The sequence below is a fragment of the Rhododendron vialii genome, chromosome 13a (genome assembly GCF_030253575.1).
Source record: "Rhododendron vialii isolate Sample 1 chromosome 13a, ASM3025357v1".
Taxonomy (NCBI): domain Eukaryota; kingdom Viridiplantae; phylum Streptophyta; class Magnoliopsida; order Ericales; family Ericaceae; genus Rhododendron; species Rhododendron vialii.
This window is the reverse complement of record NC_080569.1, coordinates 6,296,444-6,323,565: the sequence shown is the minus strand read 5'-3', so window position 1 is coordinate 6,323,565 and position 27,122 is coordinate 6,296,444. Positions and strand designations below refer to the sequence as shown.

At 39.5% G+C, this 27,122-nt stretch overlaps 4 protein-coding genes across 6 annotated transcripts; all 4 read right to left on the bottom strand.

Annotated features, from left to right (window-relative positions):
* Positions 1-1,169: 1,169 nt before the first annotated feature.
* LOC131313759 (pathogenesis-related genes transcriptional activator PTI6-like) lies at positions 1,170-2,711 on the bottom strand. The gene has a single exon (XM_058342255.1). It carries the CDS (start codon positions 2,416-2,418, stop codon positions 1,423-1,425), a length of 996 nt encoding a protein of 331 aa, XP_058198238.1. The 5' UTR covers positions 2,419-2,711; the 3' UTR covers positions 1,170-1,422.
* Positions 2,712-8,184: 5,473 nt separating this feature from the next.
* Positions 8,185-13,888, bottom strand: LOC131312323 (ubiquitin-conjugating enzyme E2-17 kDa). Of its 2 annotated transcripts, XM_058340001.1 has the most exons (6): positions 13,680-13,826; positions 13,414-13,490; positions 13,179-13,310; positions 12,338-12,465; positions 11,477-11,581; positions 8,185-8,582 (listed from the first exon to the last, which is right to left on the bottom strand). In XM_058340001.1, the coding sequence occupies exons 3-6, from the start codon at positions 13,246-13,248 to the stop codon at positions 8,439-8,441; spliced, it is 447 nt and encodes a 148-aa protein (XP_058195984.1). In that variant the 5' UTR covers positions 13,249-13,310; positions 13,414-13,490; positions 13,680-13,826; the 3' UTR covers positions 8,185-8,438. The 2 variants fall into 2 exon arrangements, with proteins under 2 accessions (XP_058195984.1, XP_058195983.1); XM_058340000.1 differs by lacking the exon at positions 13,414-13,490 and having other exon boundaries at positions 13,680-13,888.
* Positions 13,889-15,085: 1,197 nt separating this feature from the next.
* LOC131313619 (uncharacterized) lies at positions 15,086-16,653 on the bottom strand. The gene is made up of 2 exons (XM_058342023.1): positions 15,680-16,653; positions 15,086-15,358 (listed from the first exon to the last, which is right to left on the bottom strand). The coding sequence occupies exon 1, from the start codon at positions 16,603-16,605 to the stop codon at positions 15,724-15,726; it is 882 nt and encodes a 293-aa protein (XP_058198006.1). The 5' UTR covers positions 16,606-16,653; the 3' UTR covers positions 15,086-15,358; positions 15,680-15,723.
* An 850-nt stretch (positions 16,654-17,503) lies between these two features.
* On the bottom strand, positions 17,504-22,838 carry LOC131313618 (probable inactive receptor kinase At5g58300). 2 transcript variants are annotated; one of them, XM_058342021.1, is made up of 5 exons: positions 22,482-22,838; positions 21,589-21,683; positions 19,031-20,352; positions 17,716-18,370; positions 17,504-17,651 (listed from the first exon to the last, which is right to left on the bottom strand). In XM_058342021.1, the coding sequence occupies exons 3-4, from the start codon at positions 20,295-20,297 to the stop codon at positions 17,727-17,729; spliced, it is 1,911 nt and encodes a 636-aa protein (XP_058198004.1). In that variant the 5' UTR covers positions 20,298-20,352; positions 21,589-21,683; positions 22,482-22,838; the 3' UTR covers positions 17,504-17,651; positions 17,716-17,726. The 2 variants fall into 2 exon arrangements, with proteins under 2 accessions (XP_058198004.1, XP_058198005.1); XM_058342022.1 differs by lacking the exon at positions 21,589-21,683 and having other exon boundaries at positions 17,504-18,370; positions 22,482-22,831.
* Between the last annotated feature and the right edge of the window lie 4,284 nt (positions 22,839-27,122).

Below are 27,122 nucleotides of genomic sequence, written 5' to 3'. Positions count from 1 at the left end.
CTAGGCTGAAGAAAGGGGAAACAATAATTCTAACACCACACTCATTCCCACACCCACACTCACAACAAGGGTGGGGCCCATACACACTGGATGTGTAGTGTGTGCGGGCTTCACTTTTGTTGTGAGTATAGATGTGTGAATGAGTGTGTAAATGGGTGCGGTGGTAGAAGGACTCAAAGGGAAAATAGAGAAAATTGTGTTTCCAGAACCACTTTCTCCGACTCGGTTCGATTTCTAATAAATTTTCTTTCCACCTGTCGGTAGTTGTTACTCACATCTTTGTATCTATCTTTCTTATTACTTCTCACCCCAAAAATCTTCACCACTATATCTGTTCTTGGCCCGGAGAGAGGCGGCCAGGGAGAGACTTGTGAAAGTAGGTAATCCTGAAGGGGACATGGGGAGTTGAAACTTCAAGATCCAGGCAATAAATAATTCGGTCTAGATGGAGCCCCCCACCCCCCACTAATCACACTATCACAGACAAGTGATAACTTTGGGGAGCCTCCCATTTTTTCCAAAGCACGTGTCCACTTTCCACCTCAAAAAACCATTCCAATCCAGGCTTCCAGCTTAGCATATATAGCTTTGAAAACACACTCTGCCCCCACTCCACTTGTAAAGAAATACACGTCAAAGATCCATTCCACCATTACATAAAAAATCAAGAAAAATAGTAAACTACTACTACTAACAAATACTGTAACCACTACCACTTTTTTCTATCACGTGCATATATAATTAAGTGAACTAGGAGTATAATATAGTATGACCTTACAAATATCCTAAATATCTTTTTTTTTTTAAATAAATGTTCAGACCAATTTACATGCACTTCAACTAATTTCAAATCTATGAAGATAACGACCATATATAACGCCCATTGGCCTCAAGATTTGAGATGATTGACATGTGTAAAATTTGAATATGCAACCTCATGGTTAAGTATTTATTACTATATTATACCCACCTTATCAACCTTTGGGGTTTGTAAATGTCTTCCTTTCCAACTCTGTAACATTCAATACGTATGCACTTGTCATTTCTAATCACAATTACCAAATATAATGAAAGCTGACTTTCACGTTCCATTTTTTATTGATTGCGCTCTAATTTTAACGTAAAATTATTGATAACTTCATAAACAAAATAAAGCGCCATCAGTATAGAGTGAAACGCGAATATCAATTTAATTACCAATAAATAACAAATACAATTCTACAAAATTCATCTTATCACTCACACCTGACATAATCGCCGTATATTAATCGAACTATACACATACAGTACAGCACTCCGTAGCAGTCAACGAATAAGCACTTTCATAGTATTACAGATGAGCCCCTGTATTTTTCTCAAAATTACCAACAAGTCCCCACTCAAAAGACAAGAGATAATTCTAGTATCTCGTAGGTAGCATATTTATCTCACGTCAACGAGGAAATCGTCGACGTCGAACTCAACGCTCAGATCGTCCTCGCCGTAGAAACCCTCCGACATAGCGAAATCCGGCAGGCTTAACGGCATATCGATGTCGAAACCAAAGGCGTCAACGTCACCGTAACTGAACCCATCGAACGGCGTTAACTCTTCCTCGTAACGGACGGCTGACGTGGGCGACGACGAGTCTGCCACGTTTCCCAACCCATCCCCTTCCGTACTATTGCCACCATCCACCGCCGTCTCGTCCACGTCGCCGTGACTAAACGACGTCAAATCCTCGTAACGCAGCACCGACGTCGGCGACGAAACCGCCACGCCTCCCAATTCTGTTCCCTCCGTCTTGCCCTCGACCGCCGTTAAATCCTCGTAACGGAGGACGGACGTGGGCGACAAAGCCGCCACGTTTTCCAATTCTACCCCTTCCTCCGTCTTACCCTCCGTTACCGTCGGAAAGTTCGTAACGGCGGCAGGACCTTTCAACATAACGGCAGCTCGATCGTACACCGTGGCGGCTTCCTCGGCCGTGTCGTAAGTCCCGAGCCAGACCCGTTTTCTCCGGGCCGGATCTCGGATCTCTGCCGCCCATCGGCCCCAGGGACGTCGACGTACGCCGCGGAATTTCTTCCAACGGGTGACGTCAGATTCCGGCGAGTCAAACCTCCTCTTCTTACCACTACTCTTCGCTGGTTTCCTTACGGATTGGACATGAGGGGATTGGTCGATGTTGATTTGTTTGACGAGTCTCTTGACTCTCCTCCTGACGACTTGTTCGCTTTCTTCGTCGGAGGAAGAGTCGGTGGCGTCGGCGTCGGTGAGGATGATGCGGACGATTCTGTGGCCGAAAGCGGTTGGGGAGTCGGCGGAGGAGGTGGGTTTAGGGTGGTGGATGGTGTGAGTGGTTTTGATGAGTGATAGTTTTGTCAGAGTAGGGGAAGGCATGGGGGAGGTGAAGGAGAGACCCTCCCTGCACACCATGAAGCTTAATTCTAACAGAGATCGAGGGTGACGATTTGGGGAGCAGAGAGAGAGGAAGTAGGAATTGAGAGAGAGAGAGAGAGAGAGAGAGAGGCGAGGTTTACAAAGAGAGAGAGAGGCAGAGTGTGTGTATAAATGGAAAGAGGTGAGAAAGAGACACGGGAGTTGTGGCGGGAAGAGGGACTGATGAGGTTAAGTTTTGGCGGGAAAGGCGGTGACCGAGAGTTATTACTGGTACAATAATTATGAGAGAGAGAGAGAGAGAGAGCGAATGACATGAAGAGGAGTGAGGGCAATTAGTGTGTATTTATATTGCACGGGTTTTGGAACATGTTAAGGGCAGGCGTTGCTTTCTCTCTCCTTCTCTTTTTTTTTAAGGAGGGTAAGAGGGTAATTTTACCTACCAAACTCACTTAGGCAGTTGCTGACTAGGGAGATGTAGAGTGAACCCTTTAAACACATACACACAAACCCAAACTCCTGATGTGGGAGTCAGCCCATCTAACGCAGGCCTAAAAGCCTCGCCGCGAAATGCAGCACAACGGCAGCGGACTCAAAAGACCTACACCAAAAATCGGATCCCTCCACAACGGGCGGGCACGACTTAGTTTTCTCTCTGCTTCTCCTCAGTCCTCACATCACAGTATTAGACTAGAGGAGAGAGAGAGAGAGAGGACTTTTCCGTGACTCTATTGTCGGAGAGGAAAACCGAAAACGGGGTCAGGATGTCCCATTGAACAGCTGGACTAGTTTGACGTGTCAAACGGGTGAATATTGCTGTTTTTATTTTGGGGAAGTTTAGTTGGAAATTACGTCCAAATTTGTTATTGGATCCAATTGCTATTTGGCTATTTTAGAAATTCAACGATTCTTTACTGTGTTCATACATACTGCAGTTGTATTGAAGACATATGGGACAAAAATACGGATCATTTTTTATTTTCTTAATCAAATGTCCCGTCGCATAATAAAAAACATAGCAGATTGTAAGTTATACAGTATATTCTCCGTTGTGGTGTCAAACTATTTGGAAAAATTAGAAAATTATGTAGAATAAAGAAGAATGTCTGACGCTTAAGTCTTATAATATCAAACTATCTTATCCGCTGAATTGTAGATCGTTTGGAAAGTGGTAGATCATTTTTTTTCTTAACTAAAACTCGGGTTAAAACTTTGTGGGGGTACAGAGTAAATCATCTTGAGATTGGTGCATTTCGTTTGGGCATAAAAAGCATTCGAAACCCCGATTTCTTTCTCCGAAGCTGTAATTCGTTGCCCTTTCTCGATCACCCGCAGAAAATTTGCCAAGGCCTTTTCGTCTTCGTCTTTGTACTGTTGTATGCACGCCATTTCATCAAAACAACTTCAGATATTTTTCAGTGGGCACTATGGCACCTCCATTTACCGTTGCCATATATTTCCACGGGTGGCTAGATCTTCTGATAGACCAAATAAGAACATTAGGTCAAAGTTTAATGACATATGTTTTTCGAAAATCTTTTTAAAGGCCGGGCCGTGAATAGTTGTTTACGTCACTAATCGCGGCCGTCTAAAAGCATTTCAGACGGGTCCGGATGTTAACGAAAATTTTCTCAGATAAAAGTATTAACATCCAGACCGTTCAGAACACTATTGGACGGTCGCCATTGATTTCTGCGGTAAAGAAGCTGTTCACGGCTGAGCCGTGAATAAGCTTCTCACATAGATTTACTTTTTAACTAAACTTATTCAGAAATTAAACATTTATGAAGTCAGGGCTGGGTGTTTATACAAAACATTTTTGCCGATCAAGAAAGAGAAGAAAAGAAGTCAGTGCTTACGTGGTTTATTCTATTCACTTTTTTGGAAATTTACACAGTTGTTGAACTCATTGCTGAGGTAAGCCTTGGTACCATAGTCTATTCTATATCCATTTTTTTTTTTTCTTGTGGATCAATCACTTATCCATTTTTTTTTTCTTGTGGTCAATCACTTCTCTGATTCAGTAAACAGGTACACATATTCCATTATGACTAGATCATCTATGGAGTATAGTTCAATGAAGAATGACCCAATAATGATATTTTTAGATAAATAGGTAATTCAAAATGCTAAAAATGATTTATGAAAGGTTGTCTTTTTTAGCTTTGTGGAGTGTCAAAGCGACCGTAATATGCATTTGTTATCTGTATTTATTCTCTATTTTTCCTTAAAGTATTGACCCTTGTCCTAGAAGGATTGTCGACCCTTGCATATGATGCAGACACACATTGGGTCTATTCTCTTAGGACTCTTGTCCTAGAACAACTTATTACTTCATCATTTTATCCATCTCTCTACTTATTATTTCAAAATCCTCATTCAAAATCCATACCAAACAATCCCATATGCTCGGTCTCTAGTCTCCGAGTGAAGGAAAAATAACCCTGAATAGTATTGCATGACAAAAGAAATTCGTACTAAATTTTTTTTCATGCTAAATAAAGTGCCCTTTGTGATGTGCTCATTTTTACCAAAACAGAGTACTGTGATTTTGTTTTCACAAGTTCAATTGACACACACTGAACGAATTTACAACACGAAAATCCTATCTAGAACTCATTTTTCCTTAATCGCAAGAACAAAACTTGTCATTGCCAAACAAAAAGCACATCAAATTGACTGAGTACTCCTTGCTTAAACTAAATGCCAGCGCAGGAATATGCAGCACCGTTTAAATGGCTTTGAGGGGGTTTTTTTTTTTTTCCTTTTCACATTAGAGGAAAAAGCCAAGCAATGGCGTTGAAAAGCAAGACGGGGTTAGGCGATGTTTGGTTTTGGCTTGAAGGAGAAGCAAAGGCAAATATGCCAAGTCGGACTGAAAGGCACATGAGCAATTATTTAAATCAGAACAGGACTGGACTCTCACTTTTGCTTGTCAACTAAGTGATCATATGGTAATAATAGTATTAGAATCATGGGCGGCACTACCATAGAGCGACAAGCGAACCTCCTCGACTCAAAAAATACACTAAAATTTTGTACGTTTGCTACATGCAATTTGATTTTTTTCTCTAAGACGTCGGCACTAAATTATTCTTACGTAGCCAAAAATATAGTCACTTCAATTTGTGAGTATGTAAGTAATATAGCTCAACAAAACAAAATTAGCTAGGCCCAATAAATTTTTAACCAGAATACAATATGTTTATTTTGTGTAGCACTGCAGATTAAAAAAAAATTTCATTACGTCTTTGTTATCGCTGAACTAAATTCATGGAGCCACTCCTATGACACTAGAATTAAAACAAAAGTGAGAATCAGTGGATGCTTAAATATAGAGTATTTGCAATCTTAAGTATGAAAATCCTTTTAGCACCTCCTTTTCTACATATCAGCGGATGCTTGGCAATCTTAAGTATGAAAATCCTTTTAGCACCTCCTTTTCTACATATCACCTTTTCTCCTGTACAAAGTGTGTGAAACTAAGACGAGATAAAACTTAAGAAGTTTGGCCAAGTAGACATGAGAAATGAATTAAAGGACTCATCCTCAAGAGATCGCAAGTTCGAATTTTACGAAGCTTAAATATTTCAAACCTCAGGACTATTGCAAATTGACCCGATCGTTAATTTCAGACTCTTGAATTAATCGAGTGGGCACAATCTAGTCGTTGGAAAACAACTAGACAAGATGTAATGCATTTTACGAAGGGGGAAAATGTGTGAAATAATCTCTCCCCAATGTACGGTCACCCACTCAACTACTATTCAACACGTGTCTCCTTCATTTAAACAAAATCCATGTGAAAGATTTCCCAACATAAAGTCCAACTGGACCCCAATAACAGCAGAAACCTCACAGAAGGCCCAAACAGAAGCAGCCACCAGAGTTTAAAAAATAATTTTTGTACAAGCCCTTAGATAATTAAAGGTCACCTCCATTTCCATGGTAGGTTTGTTTTGTATACACAGAATGATTCAGGACATCAAACTAGCACATCACTTAATTTCGGTTACCTGAATCCCATCTTCGCATCACTTAATTTTGGTTAACTAAAACCCATCATCCACCGACAAGGAGTTTGCTTTCGAAATTTGAGTCCATTTTTCAGGCAGTAAAAAACGATATTTGTACTTTTCTTTTTTTTGGCCGGGCAAAGATCTTACTGCCCATCCACGAACGAACTTCAGTTGGTTCTTATTCTTATCCCTTGATTGATGCCACATCCAATCATGTTGAGATCATAAAGTAGGAGTAGTCCCTATCCCACAATATACTCTATTTTGGACCATAGGCTAGATCTCGCTTTGCATGTTGGGAACCTCTCGATCCCCACCCACCAAGCAGTCAGGATCATACTAGCCTTTCGCAATTCGGACGGTTCCACCATCACAATTTTATACGAAATCCCAACTCGCATGCTCTGTTTTCCTTTGAACAAGTGGAGGGTGTAATCATTTTTACAATAAAATCAGAGGAATACTTTCATTTTCTAATGACTCAGGTGTCCAAATTAGTTTAAGTGGACCCTGACTAAATTTTAGAGGACCAATTCCATAGTTCACTGGTGAAAATCTCTTTAGAACAAAGAAAAATTAAAGATTATATAAACTGGCCTCATAAGATCGAGCTAAAAGCACCCAAAGAGTTTTGAACTTGAGATCTAAGAAAGAGCTAACCCCTAAGTCGAAGCTTTGATGAATTAGACCATCAGGACAACATTTGTGATTGAAATAAAACAAAGAATACTCTACAAAGTTCGTCCACGCTCCCCCAAAAAACAGAGGAATGTCCACCCAAAAGGATTTTCAGGAGGGTCAACCAATTTAACTAGATAAAAGTACTAATAATATCGCGAGGGAGAGCTAAATAACTTCATTTTTTTTACAGATGCCATATCCATATATATGGTCACAAGATAGAAATCGTTACAAAAGAAGATGATTGAGACAGGCCAAATCAGTAAAAGAAAGCAAAGAATATAGAAGAGGAAAATGAAGAGGTGGTTTAAGCCTACCAGCTCGGTTGTATCTTCAATAGGCACAAAACAAGGGTTACGAAAAATCCATGACGGGTTCTGCAACGCGCAGGAAACAATAAAGAACAAGCTCAAAACAGTGAAAGCCCACATCCCATTATGTCATGATTTGTACGCAGAAAAAACAACCTTGAATTGAGAATAATGTGCTGTGGTGTGTATGCATGTGCAGGTACCACGAAGATGATTATGAAGAAAAATAATCACAACTTTAGGTGGACAGTTCACCTACCGAACAATACACATTGACTTGGTAGATTAGAATAGTACAAAGTGAAGCACATCACTCGTAACTAAATTAAGGTCCAAGAAATCATGGAAAAAGAACAGGTACCAGGTCTTGTGATCACACAAAAGGGGTACCAAAACCCAAACGTCAAAATTATGGAAGCATGTCAAGATCACACAAGTCAAATGCCTCAAAACTTTCCAGCCACAGACTAGTAACCTACTCTAAACACATTTACATCATCAATTAGAGTTTTCAGGCAAAAATTCTCGCTTTTATTTATTTAATCAGTTATATCCATGAAGCCCGTATGCACCTAATAAAATACATAAGGATTTCATAGAATGCTAGTAGTAACCTAATTGATTTTTTTTTTTTTTTTTTGAAAACCCTTGGGAGAGGTGTAGGGCCAAAGGCCAGCGACGAAAACCCTTTTCAATGCAAAAATTTCCTAGAATGCTACTGGTGCTGCCAATACTTTAGCAAAAGGATGGAAACGACTTACCTTACAAATAATGCAATGTGCATTCACAAGAGATTTCAGAAAGCAAAGCATTAATTAGACAACAACAAAGCATCAATACATTACAGTTTTTTTTTTCCCCTTCCAATGTCTTAGAATGGATATTCACAAATTTAGAGATCCAACTTTCTTGCCAAGCTCAAGTCTGAGAGAGACAAATAGAAAATTTCCTTACCAAGCACTTTTATTCTTCCACCCGAGGACATTGGAAAAGGATAGAATTACAATTCTCTAGAAGAGCCAAGTGGGATTCTCTTACAATCATGGCATCATCCCATGGCATACTTCTGGGTCCAGCTGCGCGCAGTTGCCTCATATTTGGTCCTGTCGGTCTTGTACATGTGAGCTATTTCTGGCACAAGAGGATCATCCGGGTTTGGGTCCGTCAGGAGGGAGCAGATAGATAATAAGACCTGACAAAAAAGTTCAAGATTGAAACAGGATTCCCAAAGCTTTGAAGATGTTACTCATGGGTAGTGCAACACAATCATTTATCATCCAAAACTGTAGTGAGTAATAAAAAAATGCAAACTTGTTCCTCGTATTGATATTCGAAATGACATTCCAGAAGAATTTTGACGTCAAAGGGCATTCAGAGTTTTTAACACCACAAAGTGTATATAATGGGGTTCTTGTAGGTTTCTTTACCGATGTTTGGAAGATGGGGAAGGGAGTTGATCTTGAAGGTGAAGGGAATCCCAACTTCTTGGTAATCCATGTCAACCCAATGTCCGGTCATATGGTGTAAATAGCTGCTACTCTTGGGCACTTTTCTATTGTCGTTCACATTCAAAAAAATAAAATTTCACCTTCAAAACTCTGCATATGGAATTATAAGTACCTAAGATCAGAAGCCTGAGTTGAAACTTGGATATAACATAATTTCCCCAAATTCTTCGCACTGAAACTTCTTATGCCACTGGAAGACTCATACCAGAAACTTAGACAGCTTCTATCCTGTAGATTCACTATTTCTTCTCCATAGCCGCTTCCCTGCTTCCATCCTGCAACCTTTTTACTCGTCTTGGGCATGGACATAATCAACACACCAATGTGGCCCATACGCTACTACCAGGGCAAGGTGAAATCCCAAGAAACAGAATAGCATCCATCAGTTGGCCTGGGTGACCAATTTTAAATAGATAATTCCCATTTTAACCATTCAATGGCAACAATGCCTTGAAGAGTCACTAGCAAGAAAAGGTTGGAAGTTACATTCTTCTAGACACCAGAATATTTTGAAGGTTGTTTCTCCATTCTTTTTTGGAGGCCCCTGCCCCTGCCTGTCCCACCCATAATGGACTGACATGGAATAAAAAATACCACATTACACTGCCCACTAGCAAGAAAAGGTTCAAGATTACATCTTCCTCTTCTTTTGAGTTGTCTTTTCACTTCAACACAGGCACAGGGGGTTCTGCGTTCGGAACTGTTTAATAAACTTTCCAAAACCAAGAAAGCGAACAAGAGGAAGGAGAGTTCTGATTAAACAGTATGGAGAATCAATAGAACTCTTCCTTGTTTGATTTTGTCCCAACTGAGACCACTGAAAGAAATAGAAGGTACCCTCTTGAAATGGGACGCGGAATCTATCCAAGGTTCTTTGCATGGAATAAAGCTAGAAAGTGTCACAAACACAATCCCGAGTAAGTACTCAACATCAAAATGACCACTAGGTCCACATCACATGCCTGCTTAAAGATTATTGTTAGCATGCAACCAAAGATAGAAAAGATTTACCACAGACAAGAAAATCTCACAGCAATCTGCAAGCATCAGCAATTCCTAACATCAATCAAATGAACTTTTAATTCACACCATTGGCTTAACCCCCACACTTGTTTCCCTTGGTATACTAACCATGTACTTTGACAAGGCTGCTGGTGGTGATGCTGGTCAGGATGATGGAGAAACAACCACTTAGTTATGATTGTGGTGGCCGTGGATGTTGAACATGTAAACCATGCTTGATGTCAGTGCCCAAAAACAAAAATGGTGGCAATATCAGCCGCTATAGAAGATGCTGGTGCTGGGTCTTGTAGCAGCGGTGGTGTTGGCATGGTGCTATTTATGGCACAATGGAAGAGATTTTTAATGCCAAATATGTTGATGCCACATCGAGTAGTGGTTGACCAAGGACCAAGGTAATAGTGGACATACGTGACTTTCAGGCAAAAAAAAAGAAAAAAAAGAAGCAGAACTGGCAGCCTGATTGAGATACTGGTGAAACTTTATCTTTATATCTCTGTTCAATTCCCCACTACTTTTCCCTTCCAATTTGAATCTACTCCTTTGTCCTTTCCCATTAATGCTTCTTTTCCTTTTTGTCACTTCACAATTCTTTCTACTATTGATACCGGTGGAGACTACCCCTGGCATATGCAAAGACTAAAGACTTTCAACCTTCACCAAAGAACTTGAAAGATCAACCAAGGATCTGAATCCCAATTATATGTTTGGAACAAACAGTTTTAGTAGTACTTTTTACCCCCGGCAAGGGAAAGTTAACAAAGAAGTGGCACCAAGTGGTTATCACTTGTATAATGGACAAAGCACTTAATAATGGTGACTTCATACAAACGCCTCCACAAACTCCAGCAATCGTGTCAAAATGCTACTCTTCAGAACCAGTTCTTCCGCGACCAGAGAAGTCCTTGGAATACACTTTGCAAGTACATCAAACACACTAAGACCAAACAAAGAACGTTCCTTTTCTTCTCTACTATAGGCCCCCTACAAGGTTGGCAGACCAACCATACACAGAAACATTACCTAGAGGTCTCTTGCCACCAGAAGGCGAACAGGAGCAGAGTCAGATACCTCATGTTGTTTAAAATGCAACACCAACTCATCTCACATTAACGTCTAGCCTCATAATCAAAACATAGATTGTAAAACCATGCAATGCCAGCTAAAGTGAAGCCCTTGCCTCCTAAGCAAATTTTAGATTTATATTAACCATGTGCCACTATTTGCACAGGAAAAGCATCCTTAGACTCTCCAAAATTGAATCACTTTCCAAGTAAAGAAAAGTTTGCTATGATACAAAAGACTCACATTTGCGCCACCAATATGGTAGTTGGGAGTCAAACAATGCCAAAATAAAGGAAACTAGACTTGTCAAGGGCAGACATACTGGCACAAGTCGTTTGATATCTTAAACCTTCTATCAAAGCAATGAGATTTCAATGATAATTTTACAGTAACACGCTAGCATACAGAGTTTATGTCATTCGCAATACCAAGTTTGAAGGCAAAGCAGATTTGAGGATTTGATTCAAAAGAGGAGATACAATATAGATCATACCTTGGATATGGTTAATGCTGGACTCCATTGCTCTTTCAGAATGTCAAGGCAAATACTTCCATTGCTATTAATATTTGGGTGGAAGACCTTAGTCCTGAATGCTACCTGGAATGTTCATTCAGTTAGCCTTCACAAACCACAATGGATTCAGATAACCCCAGGTTATGAAATTTGAATTAATAGACAGAGATTTCACAAAATTCCCTGGTTTTATATGTTCTTTTAAAGGATAGAGGGATATGATAAGGACACAGACATTTTTTCTTTGCTCCTATCCTTTTCAACACATCTCACAGGTTCTCTCTTGCATTATCAATTGCTTATTACAGTCGTCATATTGACACATACTTGATAATGAGGCAATCTAAATGGAATTAAACATCTGGTTATGAGACATTGACTCCTTTAAATTTTTTCCCACTACTCGTGAAGGTTGGAGGAGGGGGCGACCAGCCATAACAAACCTCCCCCTGGTTGTGACCATAGGGACTCCACACTCGCGGTGGGTCCCGAAAGGGACCAAAGAGCTATAGCAACTACCACCCTACCAAGAGCTAGTAGAACACTACCGGGCTTCACAAGAGCTAGTGGAACATATTGAATCCTTTATTGGTTGCTCTTAAATGGAGTAGTAGTTATAGGATTACTGTACTTTAACTTGTATAGGAGTAGTTATGGGATAAGGGTACTTTAACTTGTATAGGATTGCATGCTTCCATTTGTATACAAAGATGTACATCTTTGTATTGCAAATGGAAGCACGCAATCCTATACAAGTTAATATGACGTCCTTAACTATGACTATCGCATAACATTATAGAACTTCTAGAACTCCTAAAACACAAAATTGGAAATATCTACCTTAGGGGGCTTAAAAGGGTAATCAGGAGGAAAATGAATAGAAACCAGAAACACGCCTCCTGCATAAGGGCTATCGGTGGGTCCCATAATTGTTGCTTGCCAATGGAACATGTCCTCGGCTACCGGACCTGGAAAAACGAAATAAGCTCAATACACTGATATAATTTCTTTAAATATTACCTTATCAACTGAAAAACATCAAATATTGTCATAACAACTGGACCATTAGCAAAACATAAACTATATATAGAGGCCGCGACAAATCACATAAGCTCAAAAGACTAAGGATCTGCCTGATAGCTGTAAATTTCCCATAAAGAGATTTTACATTACTCTCCATTGAGACTTAAGAGTAGGATTTCAAGATGGAGTTCACGAGCTCCATGGCGGATATAAAATAACAGCTTAATACACTATGTTTCTTCATTTTAAGAACATAGTTCAATAATAATTCTAACTGAACGTATCTTTACCACCTCTAATCCGTCTGTTTCACAAGCCATCTATGGCTAAACCTCTAATAATCAAAATAAAATTCAAAATTTTAAACTTTTTGAGTCAAGTCAATTCAGATTATTACAACTTTCGATTACTTTGTCGCCCAAAAAAACCTTTTGCATTTTCGGTTGAATTTTTTTTTCCTACACAAAAACTTTTTGAATTTCATGTTCCAAGTGAACTTTCACCATTTAAAATCCGGGTGTATATCCAAACTAACCATAGGATACTTCATTAAATACCTTTCCTAATCAAACTGAACAATCAGTCAACAACACCATAAATCCACAACTGCGAGCCCAAATAACACTAGAAATAGAAGCAAGCAAGCAAGAAAACACACCAGCACTGCACGACGTTGGAGGGTCCTTCTGCAAATCCTTCAGCTCCTTCAATATCCGTTTCGACGCCATAACTACAACACGCAGCTACTACCTCAAATCAAAGAAAGGCGTAATCTAGGTCACTGAAAAGCCTACACAAATAGCAGATCGTCAGCTCAACGACATAATAATATACACACAACCATAACAACTAATCCGATCAGTACCAGAAACCCTAGCCAAGGAACAGCTCACCAAACAAAGACGAAATTCAAGATCTGTTGATTTCCTTCCACCCCCCCAACAACAACTACCCTAGACAGCATCCACGTCTATGAAAACGCCAAATCACAAGAATTCACTCATATGTACAAACAGTGAGATAAACAACAACTACCCTAGACAGCATCCACGTCTATGAAAACGCCAAATCACAAGAATTCACTTATATGTACAAACAGTGAGATATATATAGATAGATAGATAGATAGATAGAGAGAGAGAGAGAGAGAGAGAGGTACCTGCGGATGGATGAATTTGGCGAGGGGACGGAGAATCCAGAGAGAGAGGCTGCGTATGTAATCAAGGAGTAGTAGGAATATAGAAATAAAAATCGGACAGCCGTGAACAGCTTCTAGAATTTTCGTCGGGAGCAAATAATTGGCGTACGATTAACGCCAAACCGGCATAAAGTAACTGTATTTATACGTTGCCAAACGCAGCCCAACATGTTCCGCCTCCCTGTCTTTTTCTTTTTAATTTCTTTTTCCTTTTTTATTAGTGACTCACAAGTAAAGCCTGTAAATGAATTCAGCAGCTCGCGACTTGTTCGACAAAAATTTGGCTCGTTAAATGAAGTTCGATTTGATTAAAAAGGCTCGTTTATTAAATGACTAAGCTCGTTTATTAAAAAGGCTCGTTTATTAAATGACTAAGCTCAAATTTTTAGCTTGTAAATGAGTCGAGTTCAAACTCAAAAAAGTTCGACTCGACTCATTTGCAGCCCTATAGTCACAAGTACCAAAAATTATTAGGTGGTCTAAGGCTCGAAGTGTGGCACCACAACACTCATTAATAATACCACGACAAGCTTACAAACTATTGGTGGTGTTCCAACACGGCTTAACACAGAAGACGTGTTACTCTGCAAGTACTACTAGTTTAAATTTACTACTACTTTTAACGTTGTAATAATAAATCAAGCCCTACTTTTTTAAACCTAAATTTCGTTTTAATTATGGTTGATGGCATTCATAACTTTTGGTCGATAAAAATGTCTTACATATGTGGACTTTTATAATCCTGAGAACATATGTGTGTTTATAGTGCCTTTGTTATAAAATAAAATAAAAAATAAAAAATTGTAGAGTTTTAAGTTTGAAATTCGCCACTCTAACCCGTTTAAATTATTGCATCAAGAGAAGTTTAGCAGAGACATATATACATAAGGCTAATTTGTCCAGTATTTATTCAAATCAATTTTGAGGGCCATTCGTTCGAAGCGAGAACTATTGTGTACCACACTCGAGCCGGATTCAACTGGGGAGATTTCAATCTTGATGCCAAGAAAGTCTCGTACCTGGTAAAATTTAAAAATGGCTCTAAATAAGGACGGATCAGTTTGGTCCTCGTTGAATTTTGGAGAAAATTATCATCTAGCTCTATGTCTACACAGTCAACTCGGATTTTTTTCAATTGTTTACAGAACTTAATGTAATAGTCAACAACTAAGATAGATGAAACGAGAGAGAGAGAGAGAGAGAGAGAGAGAGAGAGAGAGAGAGAGAGAAGAAGAAGAAGAAGAAGAAGAAGAAGCTCTGCATAGAATTCTTTCTTCTTCTTTTTGTTAGAAAATGAGCTGTGCATAGAAATTCTGTTTGGTGCCTTCATGCATGTGTTAGAAAAGTACTACTAAATAACAGCAATGAACACAGGAAATAACAATTTAGTTGATTAGAGTACATATATTTGCAGGGAGGAAGCGGGGATCAATTTCCTAGATTGTCAAAAACTAATTAAAGAAGACTTTTACTGCTAGTATATATACTTCAAAAAAATGAATATGTCTCCACAATGTAATCTTCATTAATCATGCCTAGCTAAGCACGAGGAGTAGTTTTCTCACGACTCCTTTTTGATAACTCGCTATCTGATCCAACGTATCTTTGGTACGCAACTCCGTTTTGCCGACGAACTTCACCTGCGTGCGCACAAAGCATTTGTGTAAAGCAACTATCAGAAAACCAGGTGATCGATCGATGAATGTTGAACCATTTTAGTGCAGGGCAATTGCAAACTAGAAAATACAAATCTTCCATGCCAAGCTAACGCAGGGGATGGAGAGATTGGGATGGTTTTTCAAACTGTTTCCATCAGACCAAAAGCGAAAACGTACTAAAAACGATACCAACATAACAAATTTTCGAACAAGCAAGCGAGAAAGCAAACTAAAAACTGAAAACGATACCAAACATAATCGATCAACCTCAAATTCATCAATGTAAAGCGATTCGAAACAAACCAATGTCAAGAAACATGACGGTGTCGCCACAAGTTGGATCCATCTCACAAGAAATGGAACATTTTGACCCGGCATTGCGGCTGCAGCCCATTGTCGATGTCAACCTGCTGAATACTAGAGCACAGCACTTTCAGAGGCAACCCGCTCAACTTACGCCCTTCCATGTTCACAGTTATGCTCCCTTCGAACACCACATCAATCACCACTTGCAGGTCTTTGTAATTCGATTTCAAATCATCAGCGGCCGCATCATCGACCACCGACTTCTTAACCTCTGTCGACACATTCAGTAACGACACCTTCTTCGGATTCTGCTTGAACGCTGCGACCTCTTTCTTCCCCAGGTTAATGTCTTCCGACGAGACTTCGACGCTCAACACGCTATAGGACAGGTCATACCGGTCGTTTTTGTTGGTGACGTTGATGAGTAGTTGGATGTCGGCGGTCAAAAGGGTGTTTTCGTCTTTCTTTGAAATCTCGAGTCTGGAGATGTTTAGACTCTTGATGCGGAATTCCGGTAATGCGCCCTTGACAAAAGAGAGGGACAATGCACCCAACAGCATGAGCCCAAGAACGAGAAAACCGACGACCAAAGACGTCCAGGCACAGCACAGCCTGCGCCCGCGACGTTCTCTTTTGACATCGTCGCCCGAGTCCCAATCGCGAGCCCGGGGTTTGGTTGATATTTCGGACAGGTTGTCCTCATCCCGGTTACGAGCCTGGTGTTTGGGAGGCATTTCGGGGAAATTGTTCCTCTCGGGGCCGGAATCCCAATTACGAGACTGGTGTTTGGGAGCGGGGGTTTCGGAGAAGAGAACGCGGCGGCTTGGGTTTCGTTGGAAGCTTTGGTTGCGGCTGGGGGCTCTTGCCAATGGCAGAATTGGGCCGGCGCTGCCTGATGATATGGGCAACCCCGAAGCGGCCATTGTTAGAGAACCCTTCTCTGGATGTAATAGAAGATGAAAGTGAGTTTCGGACCTCAAATCTGGTTAACCACACATGTTTTGTTGCTCTAGATTTTAGGACAACCTCACATCTATAGTTGGTAAATCCAGATTTTGCATGGAATAACAGACATTTCGGTTGACAGTGGTCAACGTGCATGAGTATTCTACAAGGAGGGAAAGAGGAGAGAGAGAGTGATCGGTTGAGTAAGAGAGGGGGTGCTCGGATATTGGCAGTCCAAAACTTATTTTGGACGGCTCGGATGAGTGCTGGATATAGCCACGTGGTACCCAATTTGCACCAAAAAAATTCTCCTCTTTTTTTTTGAGTCATTTGTCTTTTGTAAATTTCTACCCTTCAGGTGAATTTTTCTTAATTTTCAGATTTATCCTAAATGGAAAATTTGATGTTTAAAGAAAATGTAATCATATTTTCCAGAAAATACACTGTTAGAAATTGGTATTGAGAAAATATGAGTGAATTCACATTAATTAAAAATAAAACACCGATACAACAATTATATACATGTCAGAATCTACACTTAAGAAAATAAGGTAAAATCTACATATGAAATCCTTGATTTATGTCCATATTAGCTCCTTGATTTATGTACATATTAGCTCTTTGATATCAACTAAGATACACTCCAATATACACAAAAGACAAAATAATCCTGAAATTTTCTGACTTTTTTTTTTTTAATTTTTGGTTTTTTGGTCTTGAGTGGATATGAACTGGAAAAGCAAAAACTATTGACAAAATAAGAAAAAAAAATGTGCTGAGGAAAAGAAAGTCCTTTTAGACATCCAAGGGCTAAAGCAGAGCTACAAGAAGTCAAGTACAATCAGTCCTGAAGAATGTAACAATTATGCCACCGAATTTCTAAGGAAAAATCACACAATTGAATGGATTCACACGCTTTGAAGCAATATTTCTGAAGCACCCAAAAAGGGAAAAAAAACACTTTGAAGCAATACATGCATGTGAGGTTTAAGCAAAGGGGAAAACATTACTCTAGCAATGTAGGCTTCAAACTAATCATCAGATGCATTCCAGAAAATTGACTATGTAATAACTAAAAAAGAACAAACATACAATTCAATCATGGAGTCTGCCCGCTAGGTGACCCCTCTTTTGATTTGCCCTCTTCCGGCGGAGACGTCCGGTTCTCCGAGTCGGATTGCCGTATCTCTTCAATCATCCGAACAACTTCCCCCATATCTGGTCGCATGTCCGGCTCCCTTACAACACATGCCATTGCAATCTGCAGCATCTGCACCATCTCCTCTTCAATGTTATCAAACCTCATCAACTCTACATCAAAAACCTCAGCCGTCCACTCCTCCCTCACTACTGACTGGACCCACCTAGGGAGATCCACCATGTCGTCACGTCCAGGCCCTGGTGACTGGAGTGGTTGTTTTCCTGTCAGCATCTCAAGTAGGACCACACCGAAGCTGTAAACATCGGATTTGTGGGTGTGCTTTCGGGTTTCGATCACCTCAGGCGCACGATAGCCTGCGTGTCGAGGTGGATTGGGAGGGAAGTTCATTATAGGGGATAGACCAAAATCAGAAACACAGCCGTCTAGGTCTTGGTTGAGGAGGATGTTTGAGGCCTTGATGTCTCCATGAGTAAATTTTGTGCCACCAACGGAGTGGATATGAGCAATACCCCTTGCGGCTCCGAGGGAAATCTTTACTCTTGAGTCCCAATCTAATGGAGTTCTTTCAGTGCCCCTGTTTGCTGTTATTTCATTGAATCGAAAAGGAGAGAGCAATGAGAAAAGTTGATTCAACAGAGTGATTTTCAACAGTTACATACAAACAAGAGAGCTATTGGTATCATGAGTTGATGTAGAAATGATTTCAATATACAACCTAATGAGATCTCCAAATGCATCTGTACCCTCCAAGAAATAGATTCCAGATTGAGCAGTCTACTAGTGTTAAACTAATATAAACTTGAAAATTACCTCAGTATAAACTATAGCCATGTGTACAATATTTTGGGCAGCATAAACTTACAGTGCCAACTTGATCTTCACTCACCTGAACCTGAAGTGTTCAACATATGTATCTTACATCGGATATACATAATCTTTTACTACCGCATCAGAGGATGACTAGTTACTGAATTTATTACTTTTATTTGTACTTTTTCTGTTTCGTATAAGGCAATATACTATTACTACCCAATGTTTATTGCACCAACCAGGGGTGATTAGAAAGGTTAACTGGGTCGACACATAACCTTCAGCATTGTTTCCTTGGAGTGATTGCCCTTGGACTTCAAGCTATGTTTACGACACTCGTGCATATTGACAACACTAGCATCCCATTCTTTTTGTCATTTGAAGCGTAGTTAGTACATGCTTAGAAAATGAAACGAGCAGAAAATACATACCATGCAAGAGCGTAGACAAGCTGCCACCTTGGAAGTAATCATAAACCAGGAGCTTCTCATCCTTGGAGTAATAATAAGCACGAAGAGGCACAACATTTGAGTGCTGCCCAACTCTACCTATAATCTCCATTTGCTGCTCAAAGTCCTTTTTACTCACCACCACTTCTTTCAACCTTTTGACAACCACTGTCGTCGCCTCCTCCAAAACAGCCTTATATGCAGTCCCATAACTTCCCTTACCCAAGACCTCCGCTGAAGCCCTCAATAAATCCTCAAGATCAAAATTGTAAGAAGATCCTTCGAAGAAAACCAGCTTGTTCTTTTCAGGTTCCTGCACCCCACTCCCAAATTCCTCCTTTGGCTTCTCGCTCCTCACAGAAGGCTTTCGTTTCAACTCATTGCTACGCTCACTACCTTTTGATTTCAAACAAAGCAGGAATATGATTAGAATGACCAGAAACAGAAGCACAGACCCTCCGGCTGCAATGGCAATGATAACCCCCCTTGCGAGTTTCTTTCCAGAGTGAGGGGCTCCAGGAGGAGGAAAGAATGTAGGTGCGGGAGGTGAAGGGGATATTGGGGAGCATGGAATTAGCGGGAGACCACATAACCGAGAGTTTCCGACAAATGAAGAATTTGGGAAATTTTGAAGAGAAGATGGAATAGAGCCATTAAGATGGTTGTAGCTTAAATTCAAATGCTTGAGTTTTGGAAGGGTGACATTGGGAATGCTTCCAGAAAGCGAGTTGTTTTGGAGACTCAGTCCAGTGAGTTTTGTCAAGTTCTGAATCGTTGGTGGAATGACGCCTGCAAAGGAATTGAATGAGAGATCCAAAACATTGAGTGTGGGGGAAAAGGTGGTCGGAATGTAACCAGTGAAGTTATTACGTTGGAGGAAGAGGTACTGTAGGGAAGGCAGGGAGGGGATATCGGAAGGTAGATTTCCATTGAGGAGGTTGGAACGAAGGCTGAGTACCCTTAGGGCGTCCAACTTTCCAAGAGTGTTGGCGGGGAGGGGGCCCACCATTCCAATGCCAGGGAGCCGAAGGGAAGCCACACGAGTGCCATCTGAAGTGCAATTGATGCCTACCCAAGATGTGCAAATATTGCTAGAAAGGTTCCAGTTGAGTTTCCGACTATGAGGCACAGAAGCAGCAAAGGTGAGAAGAGCTTGTTTATCCGAATTGAGGTCGGCAAGAGTTAGGGGTAGGAGCGTGATAACAAGAATGATGGAAGAAAGCAAAGGAAAAGTAGAGCAGATTCTCATGGAGAGTTATTCAATAAGAGATGTATGAAACTCAAGTGTGCAGGCCTTGCTGGTTCTGTGAAGACCACAAAACAATGTTAGATGGCCAAATAGCAAATGAAGCAACTACATCAGCCTTAAAAGACCTAGAAGTTAAGGGAAACTATTCTGTCACAAACATCAATTATGTATTTCACTAAACAAGCTTTGTCTATGCTAGAATGAAGGGATTCAAATGAGAACAGAAGCAGAAATGTTATTTACGATAACTGTTTTAGTAGAATGTAATTCAATTATCTTTCCCTTCATTAGAAGTGTAGAGAGAAACAACTGTCTCCATTATCCCTCAAACAGACTGTCTGTGCATAACCAAATGTGTCAAAGATGCAAAACTGTAAAGATTTAGCTTTAAAATAAGAATGTAGTCACACGAACCAAACAATAGAATTAGAAGAGGACATTTGAATGGTTGTCCGTGTATTTTCTAATTCTACCAGCCTCTTCACGAAAATATCAGGTTTGCTCTCTAGGTTGGTAATTGAACAATTAATATCGTAGGCTGTGAATGGTCATCCGTGTATTTTCTAATTCTACCAGCCTCTTCACGAAAATATCAGGTTTGCTCTCTAGGTTGGTAATTGAACAATTAATGTCATAGGCTGTCAAGTCAAGTTGGGGAATTGATCAATTCAAGGGATGCAAAATTCAGGCACTATTTGGAGCCTTGAGCCAATTTCTACTCCTTGAAAGGAGGTTTGGGGTTCGAGCTCATGGAGGAGCGTCAAACCCCGGTTTCCCGCTAATGCTATCTTTGGCCAAAAAGAAAGAAAGAAAATGCCGCTAGTATCACAATATTACCAGGTCAGAGGGCTGAAAAGTCAAAGTATCAGATTCATTAAGAGCTATAAAAAGTCTTCCACTCTCCACTCCTTTACCAAAAGTTCAAAAAGGAAAACAATCAATATCCAAAAGCAAGACACAGAGGCATCCCAGAAGGAATAAGGATCAGGCACAAGCTGTTTCTATCACCTTCTAAGCAGCCCAATCCCCATCCATAAAAGAAAAACACTCACTTAAAAAGTGAAAAAAAAAAGTCAATTTTCCTTTATTCCTAACTCCGAGAAACAGGAAGCAAATACAACTTTGGATACCAAAAAGTTGACATATCACATATCACTAATTTTGCGTTTTATAAATATCAAAACAGCTTTGGATACCAAATTAACTTTGAAGTCAACTACAAAATCATAACAGCTTTAAGAATCTGTGATAATACTAAAGCAAGTTGCGGAAAGCGAGGAGAAAGACTCACCAATATTTTACGGCTGTGCTGCCAGAAATACTAATCATTTCTCATTAGGATCCCATGACTAAACACATCCTCCTGAATGTCGTACAACTAATACTCTGTACAAGCAAAATGAGATGTCCCAGATCAAAATTCACCAAAATCATACTAGCTGCAATGACAACGGAAAACTGAACTTGAAAGTAGTTCCTTAACTACTTCAGATGGAGCCAACGAGTGAGGGGGATAATTTAAGCAAAATTCTCCACCTACATTCACTTAAAATTTCCGCATCAGTCGGAGCAGTTAAACCACCAAAGTTGCATTACGCGAAAGTAATTTTAAGTTCACAAAGCATGACGCAGTTATTTGGAATACTTCAAACTACAACCTTCCCAATTCATCTACCTACACTACATTTTCCCACAAGGCTGTCTTAAACTCTAAAGTCAACCTACACTACATTTTCCAAGTTTCATTCAGAATTCAACAAAAAATTCAAAGATTGGATCAACCATTTACACATATCCAATTGGGCCGATTTTTAGCAGAGGGACTCGAAAAATTATTTTAAAATTAATAAAACGGTTCGGATTATTTGTGTGAAACCCAAAAAAGTAGGCCCTGCATGGCGTATGTACATTTTCGGAACCCCAAGCATTTCCGCAAACAACAATGATTTCAACAACTACGGCAGCTATGAAACAGAAAACTGCATGAATCAAGGTAGCAATTAACAAGCAGCAATTATTATCGAAAACAGCAAACAACAATGATTTGCATGAATCGAAATATTGTGCAGTGTTTACTCAGATCTGTCGCTAGACCTTGTTGCAGTAGAACTAAAGCACAAGAAGGACCCCAATGGAACATATTATTGACCTAGCAAGTGAAGCGAGGCAAGGAAGCAAGCAAACCTGAAAACACTCGAACGAAGACCTGTTTTCTACTGAGTATTGAAGAATCACGGAATTAAAGCACAATGCCGTAGCGACATTTTCGTGGAGATTCATGTGCAGATCCGATGGTACGACCTTGTTAAGCTGAAATTTGGTAATTGGTTGCTTCAGACGTCGGGTGCTCACCTGAAGATTTGTCTTACTAGGGAAAAAGGAGGATGGTTTTTGTTTGGGGAAAAATGACGTCGGAGGTGGAAAGCGTAAAGACAATGGTTGTTGAAAATGGGAAGAAATGGGAGTGAGCGAAACACGAGAGAAGCAAGCTGTCTGTGAGTGTGTGTGTGTGTGTGGGTGTGTGAGAGAGAGAGAGAGAGAGAGAGAGAGAGCATCGTCACTCTATATAAAAGCTTTTTGATTAGGTAACCAAATCCAAATCGCATAATGGTCTGTTGGAAGAGAGTTTAATTTTAAAATTAAAATTCAATGGAGCCCAATCTGTTACAATAATTACACCCCCCCCCTCCCCCCCCCGACATGGCGGAAAACTTATGTATTTAATTAATTTTGTTAGTGAATTTTTCAGTTTTTTTTTTTATCATAAGTTTGTAATTTTTTATTTTTAGGATAACAAAATTTTGAAATTTTAACATTAAAACCAATAAAAGCTCAAGGGAAAAAAAAAAAAGCCTGACCAATAGAGACAAAAAAAAAAAAATCAGTAATGCCTTGCTTTGCTAAAAATATGGTATTCGTGCTGCCAGTGCTAGAACTACGGTTTACGTTATTGAATAATAGTAGATGTGATTGTGCTCTCTTACGAGCATCATTTTTTAACTAATAGTTTAAAAAATCATAATTTCAAATTGGTGGTTACACATTTCCCAAAAAAGAAAAAAGAGCAGTTGTAGCTAGTAACTAAAAAGTGTTAAACTTTCTTTAGCACATGATGAGATTGAGCTTACAAACTTGTTTAGAATCTTTAGATCATGAATTAACAAATTATGTCATATATAGAACCCACTAATAAGGTCCTTCCAAAAAATGAAAAAAAAGAAAGAAGAAGAATTTAAGGGTAACTACTAGTATGTTACTACGGGAGACGATCAGTCCCACCATGTACCTATTGATATGAGATCAATGTGAACTTACGCAAAGCTGATATTCTCAACAAGATCTAAAAATTAAACGATTTAACGAATGAAAAATAGATCGAAGAGGAGTTGGATCCTATTGCTAATGGTCCTGGATATTTAGTTTGAAAACTTTTGCCTTCAAATGATCATTAGTCAAATCAATAGGGCCCCCCTTTGAATCTGTCTCATGTTACTTGGTTGATGTTAGACAAGTAGTTAGAGCTTCAAGTGACCTTTATATATACTAATTACAGCTTCATTTTCATGTATGTTAAGCATTAACTTCTGCCTTAAATCTAGGCTATGAAGTGCTTTTCGCTGGAAAACCACATGCAAATATTCATGGGATGAGCAAGTCAAGGTAGGGAGTTCGAACCAATTTGTCCACATCTCGACTAATTTTGGAGGACTATAAAATTCATTGTTCACTAGCGGAGACTCCACTTGTAGTCAGAGCAAATGCTCTATGAATTGGACCCAAAAGAGTTAATAGCACACGAGAGGTATCGAAGTACCTAAGAGCTTAAGAGAGAACAAATCCATAAGTCGTCTCTTTGAGCCCATGAGCCCATCAAGTTGTGAATCTTCTGATCCCCAACAAGGGCCACAAGAGAATTTCTTGTACCATGCATTTACTCTTCTGCCGTTGCTGGCCGAAAAGTTAGATGACAATGAAATCTCACGTGACCCAATTTAATTCCGGGCATGTTCTCTTGTGAATGTCTAACCATGCACCGCTATAGCTTTCTCTTTGTTCCCTTCAAAAAAATGATCAACTTAATACTACAGATTTTTGACATATCTCTCTCATTTTTTTCCTCGATCTGTTATTTTCACCTCAAGTTCCTCCTCTTTCTCGCGAAGACAGAAATTGAGAAAAATCTAGAGTCTCACACCATGGATGTATAAAAAGTGAACATCGTACACCGCGCTTAGAGGTGTGTACCGTGGCCGTGTCCTTGAAACAACTCAAACGCAGCCGAATGACTTGATGTGAATTATTATCGACTTTTCGATCATAGAGTGGACTTGAAGTTTCAAATCTTGCACTGAATATATATCTTGACTGTTTAACAAAAAGGACATGGAATTCGTGGTGCTTATGTATTAGGTCGTACGTCAATTGCGCACATTCAATGGCATATGAAAGCTCAGCAACTTATGCCACATATGAGCAAACAAGTACACAGGACCAAGTCAGAAGTTAACTCATACGGGAAAAAAAAAAATTTTAAATGCTTTTAATATCAATGAACTTTTGTTATAATTTTAGTGATTGCAATTGAAACTATCATAGGAGATGAAAATCAAGAATTCTCTATTGGTCATTAAAAAGTTGAGCCCCGTTCCTTCGTCGCTGCTGTGCACGTAGATCATATCGAGCTGCGAAACAATCAATTTCCAAAAAAAAAAAACTGCAAAACAATTACAAATACTTTGAAAAAACACATGTATTAACGGAACGTCGAAAACTTAAGTTCCAAGTAAGTGGGAATCAACTGAAACTATTCGGTGGCTGTCTTTAGCTATAAAAAATTGATGGCGGTTACTGTCGTTAGGTGTGATCGAGCTGTGCTTGCTTGATTTTCTATCTACTCCAATCTAATATCATAAATTCTTCGTGATAGTTGTCAATTGCAGAAGCAATAATGTAGTGAATTCGGCTTGTCTAACTGGACTGCAGAGATGTGGTCCAAATGATCACAACCGTCAGATGGTATTTTTAATGATCCAGATTTGTTTTCAGTCTATATTATCAGTAATAAAATATTTTTATCGGTAAAAAGATTCAGCAAATCTGAATCATTGATTATCAAGACAAACGGTTCAAATTGAACCACACAACCTTCTCTGCAATTGACAGCGGAGAAGCCGGATCCTAATATATTGGCCTGTTTCTTCTGAAATTATAAGAATCATCCACCGGTGCTTGAATTTGGATGTTTTGAATTTATCTATTTAGATTTTTAGGTAGAAATCTATTCGTTAATTTTTTTTTATTGGGCCCATATGTAATGTAATCTGTCATTATCGAATCCCTTTTACAGTAATTATAAGGGGGCCCACAGCCAATGACATCAAGGGGACAATCATTTATCAACAAATTGAATTTGGTCTGTCCTAAAATTCTGATAGAACACAGTCGCTCACATGTTGACATTTGAGTTTTGACCCATTGCATTATTTTAGGCAAAAAAAGAACAAACGTAGGGCAAAAGCAATGCCCACATTGTTGTGATGCGAAATCTCAATGAATTTAAAAATGAGAGTAACAGATAATGGAGTGGAAAAATATGTACGTTCTCAAAAAAAGAAATCAAAGTCAAATTGCGCCATCCTGTTTGTCTGAAAAATCGAAACGCGGTGAAAATAGATCCAAACGGATGCGACTACTGCGGTTTTTGAATTCCGGAGGCAATACTTAAGAGGTAGAAGAATCAGAAAGATAACAAAATAAAAAGGAAGACAGAATGGGTTTGGTTAATCTGAAACCCATTGATTTTTCTTCCGAACAAAGGAGATGGTGTTCCGAGCCCCAAATGGTAAGAATTGTTGATATAGTAAATGGTAAGAAAACAACTCCTGTTTTTTTGCGATGTAATCTTCGCCTTCGGGTTTGAATGAATTATTGACTGATTCAAAAAAAAAGGGGTCAGCTTAGAGGCGAAGGCTTGAGACTTGAGGTTTGCTGACTCCTAAAATTCAGGTTCGAAACTTCTTAAAAGTTATCAACTCCTTTGGGATTAGTCCGGCCTCTGCTAGTGGACGGTGAGATTGATCTCCCGAGATTAATCGAGGTGCGTGCAAATTGGCTTGGACAGCCGGTTATGAAAAGAAAGAGGATAATATACGACCAATTACCAAATGAGACGTAACAACAAATATCAAAATCTCAACTGTCCTTGGGTAGCAGCTGGAAGAAACTTCCAGGCCCCAAATTTGATTGGTGATTGTAACGTTTCCCCCACTTTAACTAACCTCGGTGGTGTTTCCCATTCCTCTTTGTTGTTTCAATCCCATCTTCATATCCAGGGGCGATAAACAAGCCAAACGAGTCAAGTGGGTAGTTGATCAAGCTTAGTTTGATAGCTTAAAAAGCTTCAAAAATATGTTCGAACTTTGCATGATTATAAGACAAGCTGATCGCAAACAAGCTTTAATCAAAACAAACACGAGCTGATCTCAAGTAGCTTAAATTTTTATACATAATAAGACGAACGAGCCGAGTAATAACTTGTTTAAGCTTGGCTTCAAATCTTAACAAGCTTTAAAAACATGTTCAAATTTAATTTGTTTATGCGGCAAACCAATCTTGAACAAAAACGAGCCCAATACTCAATAGCCTAGTGTTAGGATACAGCTCTACGTTGTGTTCAGTACTCATAAAAACTGTATCTAGTTTCTACTATAGTAAACTGGAGTTGAGTTTTGTTCACCCTCCATTTAAGAGGGTGAACATTACCCTTCTTCCTATTGGTTGTAATAATATGAATCCCACCACAAAAAGATGTTATGTTTACCAAAA

Coding starts and splice junctions, on each gene's coding strand:
- LOC131313759 (XM_058342255.1), bottom strand. CDS start 2,418: ATGGTGTGCAGGGAGGGTCTCTCCTTCACCTCCCCCATGCCTTCCCCT.
- LOC131312323 (XM_058340000.1), bottom strand. CDS start 13,248: ATGGCGTCGAAACGGATATTGAAGGAGCTGAAGGATTTGCAGAAGGAC. Junction 12,466..13,178: donor TCCAACGTCGTGCAGTGCTG/GTGTGTTTTCTT, acceptor TCGTTTTTCCAG/GTCCGGTAGCCGAGGACATG. Junction 8,583..11,476: donor CAGCATTAACCATATCCAAG/GTATGATCTATA, acceptor CTTTTTTGTCAG/GTCTTATTATCTATCTGCTC.
- LOC131313619 (XM_058342023.1), bottom strand. CDS start 16,605: ATGGCCGCTTCGGGGTTGCCCATATCATCAGGCAGCGCCGGCCCAATT.
- LOC131313618 (XM_058342021.1), bottom strand. CDS start 20,297: ATGAGAATCTGCTCTACTTTTCCTTTGCTTTCTTCCATCATTCTTGTT. Junction 18,371..19,030: donor CTTGTCTACGCTCTTGCATG/GTATGTATTTTC, acceptor ATGAAATAACAG/CAAACAGGGGCACTGAAAGA.